At 40.8% G+C, this 7,500-nt stretch overlaps 1 protein-coding gene across 1 annotated transcript; it reads right to left on the reverse strand.

The window, feature by feature from the left end:
- Positions 1-407: 407 nt before the first annotated feature.
- LOC119346961 (microtubule-binding protein TANGLED1-like) lies at positions 408-2,030 on the reverse strand. Its single transcript, XM_037616017.1, has 3 exons — positions 1,880-2,030; positions 1,646-1,788; positions 408-1,549 (listed from the first exon to the last, which is right to left on the reverse strand). The coding sequence occupies exons 1-3, from the start codon at positions 1,973-1,975 to the stop codon at positions 664-666; spliced, it is 1,125 nt and encodes a 374-aa protein (XP_037471914.1). The 5' UTR covers positions 1,976-2,030; the 3' UTR covers positions 408-663.
- Positions 2,031-7,500: the final 5,470 nt, after the last annotated feature.

Consider the following 7,500-nt stretch of genomic DNA (forward strand, 5'->3'; position numbering starts at 1 on the left):
CAAGACTTTAATTTATTAGTAGAAAAAAAATGACATGTTTGTTTATCAGTTATGATATGTGTTTTCGCGTTGGCTACTTGCCGTTTCTCGTAAGACCATACTTTCTGAGGGGCAGATTTTAGCTTGAGAAGATTTTGCAAGAACATAGCGGTGCTCTTGCTCTGATGGAAATTCTGAGTAGGGTGTTCCAAACTAAATTGACACACCTAGAAATTTGTGAATGGAGGGAATATCTTTTTATACTCACAATTGTCATGTATGGTTATAATATTAATTGAGACGTGCGTTGCACGTGCACACTTACTAGTTGAATGAAAAGGATGCGAAAGGAGAAGAAGACGAGGTCTCGCGATAAAAGGCACTATACTAGATAAGTTAACAGCAAACATCAGGCCACCGAGTAGAAATTCTTGAAAAATGTGTTATTTATCCCGGAACTTGCAGCTACTGTTTGGTTGATCAAACCAACAAGATCCTGATTAAAACTACTATCCAGACAAGATCAAGTACTCCCAAGATCCAACGAAATGTAACGGATCCATATAGATCACTAACCCATGTACAGTTTCAGAGTTTCTCTTTGTGGCACACACTTTTTGAGTATAGCAGAGCTCATCTTCGCAAGACGCTGAAGATCACCACGATTGAATTGATCACCTCACATCAAGATGATATCCTGACAGTCCGCGCCGTCAAGTTGACGACGGGTCGCTGCTTGAGCCCACTCATCATGCTGCCGCCGACGCCGACGCCGCCGTCGCGGCACCTCAGCGACGAAGTCCTCGATTTCATTGGCGAGATGAAGGATAACCTCGCCTTTATCGGTGAAACGAGCCTTGTGGCCAACCTGGACGGCGAGAATGAGCACCGCCGGGTTTTTCCGGACGCCGCCTGTGCTTTCCCTGGCGGCGACACGGCGACGGGTCTTGAATTGGGCAGCAATTTGCTATGGCTTTTCAGCTTGGACCCAAGGGCGCTCGGCGGCGTCTTTACCAGGAACTTGTGCGGCGTCTGCGCGGCCTTGACAGGGGACCGAGTCTTGTTCGACCGCTTCTGTTTCTTTGTGGCCGACGGCGAGGCATACGCGGCGGAGGAGGCGGGAGCGACGAATGTGGGGTTGGGGAACATCACCGTCTTCTTGCCCCACGGCCGGTTCTTGGGGGACACCCTGTTGGCCGCCGACAGTGACGGGCGGCCGAGAGGCGAGGTGGGCTTGAACTGTATCCGGGACCGGACGCGCGCGCGCGACGGCGGCGTGCCGACCTCGGCCCCAGCCGTGCCGCGCTGGCTCTGCTTCTCCTTGGCGCGGCGGGCTCGGAGCGGCGTCTGCTCCGCGGTGGCCTTCCTGGTCCTGGCGACGGGCATCGGGGTCTTGGGAGGATCGGCGACCGCCACGATGTCCCGGGCGAACTGGCTGGCCTGGACGATCTCCAGCACCGTCTCGCCGAGGAGCATCGCCGGCAGCGACATCCGGCGCCACTGTGCCGCGCCCTCGCCGCCGCCGAACTTGCCCTTGGGGGATCTGCTCTGCGCCGGCGTCCCCCTCATCCTGCCAAGACATCAATTCGCGTACCGCAACGTCAGCGAAAGCAGAGATCGAACCATCCGGGCTGGGGCGGCAGAGTCGACAAAGAGAGGGGCTTGCCTGACGGTCTCCTGCTTGCAGCGGATGCTGGTGCGGAGGTAGCCGCGGGTGCTGCGCGGGCTGAGGCTGACCCCGGAGACGACCTTGGCGCCGCCGGCCACCGTGTACTGCAGCTCCTGGAGCCGGGCCATGCACCTGTCCATCTGCGCGCGCGCCCGCAAACCCATCAAGATCAGAGACTCGCACAACCCTTCCTCAAAACTTGATGAAATCGAGATCCTGTTTGTTCCTTACCTTCTTGAGGGTCTCCCTGACGAGGGCGGGGTTGAGCGCGGCGACGGCGGCCGCCGTCTGGCGGTCCGGCTTGGCGTTGGGGCTCCTGGCGACCATGGTCGTCGTGCGGCGGTTGCTGCCTGGCCTGGGCGGTGGGCGAGGCTGATGATGAGGAGCAGGTGCGGGTTTGTAGAGAGCAGAGAGACGGACGGCTGTACGCCTGGGGCCAACGGTCGCCCCGGCCCAACGGCTAGTTCGCGCTCGGAGTCTCGGGTGGAGTAACTGAAGGGGGACGGAACTTTCTTGAGCGGCACAGCTGGGTCGCGTAATAAGCGCAGCGGGGCCCACCGTGTACAATACGGAAATTTTTGCCACGTGATGGGAATTGATATCTGGCCGGGCCAGCTAATAAGTGTACGCGTTCCAATAAAGGCAGTAAAAAAATACGGTTGGGGTTTCAATTTTGCACAGGGCCGGGCCAGCTGATTTTGCAGTGAGAAATAAAAGTGTTGGCAAAAATATGGTTGGGATTTCAATTTCGGAAAGGACTGTGCCGTTTTCATCTTCTTTCGAGTATGCCAAGGATTGTGGCTGTGAAAGTTTGCAAAGATACCGTCTAAATTACCAACATCATGTGATTAACCAATCTTGCACAGGTTAAACTAATTTTAGCCATCCATCTCAAGTACCCTGGTCGCTAGATAAAAAATTGTGTTTTTCTTTTTTTTGCAAGAATAAACTGTGGCTGGGGATACCGGATGCAATGCAGCTTGAGGAAGCGCGGATTTGTTCACAAATTACCGAGCAAGAAGTAAGAACAAATGGAACACAAATATCACTAACCATAAAAAATTAGACATAGCCACTAAGTCGAACCACAACATTACGGAGAAAAATCCGTTGATCGACAAAATTAGACATAGCTTCAGTGCTTGTAGTCATGCTAAACGGTCTACGAAGCTGGATGTAATGCTATTATTCCTGGTGTTCTTTGTATTGCTACTATTGATGATGAATAGGTCAAAAGGTTTTTTCCAATCCAAACTGTACTAAAAAAAGTTTTTTCAGGCAAAAAAAAAACGTTGGTCTATGGACAGAAATGCCACTAACTCACAAGTAGGCCATATGGCCGGACAAACACCAGGATAGAGTCAAGAGACATTTATAGTGTACATAATGGTGCCTTCATCGTCAAGACAGCAGTATTGACAACATACAATGCAGAATTCCATAACTAGTTGCACACTGATAGAAAAAAAAACATGAAACAACTACGGAAACCAAAGTATAAGAACTGCTCATACCGTTGGTTAACACTTGCACTAAATTTGCATGATTTGGAAAATGCAAGATTTCTAGATAATTATTGGTTAAAACTTGCACTAAAATTGCATGATTTGGAAAATGCAAGATTTCTAGATAATTAAATACAAATTTAGGTGACTGAGATTTATGAAAAATCCAGGTAGGCCGGGTCATAGGAGCGCCTATATCTCGCTTGCTGCAATAAACGATTGCGTACAACTCGTGTTAAATTGGCCAGGCCAAGTTCACTGTCTTGACCAACTAGTCCATCGCAGGAGCTTTCTTTTCTTTCTTTTTACTGTGTTTTTATTTACAATTTTTTATTCTTGTTGGCCATTTTTACACATTTTTTCTTTATTTTTTTGGTTTTTTGTGTCGGCTTTCAACGCTCCTTTTGGGTTTTCATTTTCTGCGCTTCTTCACTGGTTTTCTTTGGGTTTCCAGTTTTTCTTATTTTTATTGTTTCCAATACATGTCCACATTTTTCCATACACATTGTATATTTTTTATATATATTTAATATTTTTCAAATACATGATAACATTTCTTTCAAATATAAATTTAATATCTATTTTTCCATACATATTGTACATTCTACATATACAATAGGAATATTTTTATACACGTTTTCAAAAAACATTAAATACATGATTAACATTCTTTTAAAACAATATGTTTTGATGTCTATTTTTTCAAACGCATCATAAGCTTTTGGTATACATTTGACTTCTTTATATAGGTTTAATATTTTTCAAATACATGATAGTTATTCTAATACATATTTGAAAGAAATTGAATATGTGTTAAATTTTATTCAAACGCATGTTGAAACAATTTTTAAATGCACATTTTTTGAAATGTATAAACATTTTTCTAAATTTAACATACATTTCTTTGAATGCTATGAAAGTTTGTGTTGAATTTCACAAACATTTAATTACATTGTTTAACGTTTTTAAAGATTGTCATGTACATTTTTAAATGTCACAAACATTTTTAAGTTAAGCTATTTTTTACATCGAATTGTTATTTTTAAAATTCATGATTTGTTATTTCTTTAAGAAAATTAAGTTTTTCTGGAATATAAGTATTTATAATATTTTCGATTATAAACAAAAATAGAAAGCCAACAAAGGAATGAAAAAAATACTAAACATATGCATTATGCAACGCAGCTAATAAGGGTCACAGTTTTGAACTAATGTTGAACTAACCATAGTTCAAAATTACAACACTTATTTTGGATCGGAGGAGGAGTACTTCCTACAAGACCAGAGCATGCATTGCACAGAAAAACAATGGTTTTCCGGCCCGGCCCATTTGATATTACGCTGTAGATGAGGTAAAATCCTATATGCCGCTTGTTGCGTCAAACTACCGGCGCTTCGCACAGGCGAGCGACCGAGCAGCGACGCAACGGGCCGGCCCGTTTAACCGTTCCTGCGCTCCCGGTTTTGGGAACCTTCTAGAGGTTTCCAGCTGGGTTTTTCGGGTTTTGGGAACCTTCTAGAAGGTTCCTGAACCGGTTTTTATTTTCCTTTCTTTTTCTATTTCTGTTTCGTTTTTCTTTTCTTTTTTTCTTTTTTGTTTTTCAAGTTTATGTTTTCTTTTTCAAAAAAATGTTCGCATTTTTTGGAAATTGTTCGCGCTTTTACAAAAATGTTCAGAATTTGAAAACAATTCGTGTTTTCAAATTTTGTTCACAAATTCAAAAACTGTATGCATTTTTAAAAAAAATTGTTCACAAAAGTTTCTTTTCTTTTTTTAGTTTCTGTTTCTTTTCTTGATGTTTTTTTTCAAAATTTCAAAACTTTGCAAAATTTGTTCGCAAATTTAAAAAAAATGTTCGTTTTCATTTTTTGTTCGTGAGTTTCAATAAATGTTCCTATTTTTTGAGTAAAAAAGCATTCACAAAATGTTCCATCTTTCCAAATTTGTTCACAAATTTATAAAATGTTCATGTTTTTAAATTTTGTTCACAAATTGAAAAATGTTTGTAAATTCCATAAATTTGTTTGGGAGTGTGAAAAAGTGTTCCTGTTCCAAAATTTGTTCGAAAATTTCAAAAAATGTTCATATTTACAAGTTTTGTTCGGAGTTTCGAAAAATGTTCCGTTTCCGAAATTGTTTGCAATTTTAAAAAATGTTCATTTTTTTCAAATTTTGTTCTGCAGTTTCAGAAAATGTTCGCGTGAAAAATTTGTTGGTGTTTCCAAATTTTGTGTGGAAATTTGAAAAATTGTTCCTGTTCAATTTTTTGGGTAGTTTAAAAAATGTTTTCCGTTCTAAAAAATATGTTCGCATCTCCAAAATCCATTTGTGTGTTGAAAAATGTTTGAGTTTTCTCAGAATTTGTGAAAAATATAATGTTCGCGTTTGATAAAATATTCAAGTTTTCTTTTTGAGAAAAACGTTTTGTGTTCAATTTTATTAAAGATGTTCGGATTGGCGTTTTAGTTTTCTTAAGATTTTGTAATGGTCTGTGGTCAACAAAGCTAGCTAGCTCAACTGGTTCGAGGCGCACGCTCATAAACAACAGGTCTGGTGTTCTATTCTTGGCAACGCACCTTTTTTATTACCAGCATGAGCTACTGTTCGCGAGAGAGATGGGCTGGCCCACTCTATCGATCCCCTATGCGGTCGCTCGAGTGCTTGACGCAGAGAGCGTCACATAGGAGCTCCCGTAGATGAGCGCTATGTGCGTGTAGCTCGCGGCGGTAGCCGAGACACAGGCAGATCCTATTTGACGCCCGCAGGCGTCAAAGGCAGATCCTATTTGACGCCCGCAGGCGTCAAAAGGACGTGGCTTTGCTGAAGCCTGGCAACCCGACGCCCCCAGTTTGGGCCGGCCCACAGTCGCGATGCTTTTACTTCTTTTTCCTGTTTCTCGCATTTCTTTTTTTCTGTTTCTATTTCTTTTCTTTTTAGTCTTCCTTTTTTCCTTTTGTTTCAGTTTCGTGTATTATACAGATTTATTGCATATTTATATACAGAAATGGTCATCATATATATAAGAAATTGTTCAACATATTTAAGAAAATGTTCATTGTATATTTTAATATTTCTCAGCATATATTCAGAATATGTTCACTGCATATTTAAAATTGTTCAGTGTGTATCACAAAAATGTTCAGTGTGTATTTAAATATTTATTCAGCATATATAAAAATATTCAATGTGTATTTAAAAATTGTTCAGCTTATATCACAAAAGTCCATTGTATATTTAAAAATTGTTCATATTTGAAATTTCAAAATTTTTGTTCAAGTTCTCAATAAATCTTGACCCTTTTAAAAGTTTTATCACATTTCTAAATTTGTTCACAATTTTCAAATGTTATTTAAAAAATTCAAAGAAAATTGTTCATTTTTCCCAAGAAATGTTGAAAAAGTTCGAAAAAATAAACAGATCTGCCGTTGTGCATGGCAGTTTAACTGATCAGGCGATGCGAATTGGTTCTTAAGGCTTGGCGCCGCAAATCTAGCACTTGAACTCGTAAGGTCAATTGGTTTTCAAGAGGTAACAACTTGCGGAGATCGCGAGTTCGAGCTCTGTCTGGCGCAATATTTTTTGGGCGAGTATTTTTTTCGCGCCTGGATTTCCCTAGATCCGACTGGGCCGGCCCGTTCTCAGTTCTCTTCAGCGAAAGCTCAACAGCTTGACACTCGCAGGCGTCATACAGGGGGTCTCACAGACACAGCCGCACCCCGGGTCCATAACACTTCCCAATAGGTCACCAGTCAACTCTAAATTGTGCATTTCGTACGTGGTTGATTAGTTCTTTGCATCATTTGATTTGTTGCGATTGTAGCTTAGTTTAACGGAGTGCTGGATGGCACACATGAAAGATTTTTTGTTATTTGAGAGACTGGCGCATCTCTAGAAGAAAGCTGATACGTTCAGGAAAAAATGTTCATGAAAATTTAAAGTTGTTGCGCATTTTTAATAAAAGATTTGATGTTTTCCTCAATTCTCATCACTTATAAAACTGTTGATGATATTTAAAAAAAATTATAAATTAAAATTACACACATAAAAAATCATGACATTATAGAAAAAAAATGTTCATCCAATCTAAACTTTGTTCACGTGATTTTCGGATATGATCGTATCATTTGATAAAGTGTTCCCATGTTAAAGAAACTCATAATATTTCTAAAAAAAATGTTCATGCCACGTAAAAAATTGTTCGCCAACTTTTAAAAAATGTTTGTGCCATTCAAAATGGTTCATGACATTTTAAAAATGTTTCGCAAGTTTTACACAAACTTCATGAAAAACAAATATGTGCTTATGCCAAAGGAAAAAGTATTTCTGTACTAAAACTGGATGGATTA

The sequence above is a fragment of the Triticum dicoccoides genome, chromosome 1B, assembly GCF_002162155.2.
Source record: "Triticum dicoccoides isolate Atlit2015 ecotype Zavitan chromosome 1B, WEW_v2.0, whole genome shotgun sequence".
Lineage (NCBI taxonomy): Eukaryota > Viridiplantae > Streptophyta > Magnoliopsida > Poales > Poaceae > Triticum > Triticum dicoccoides.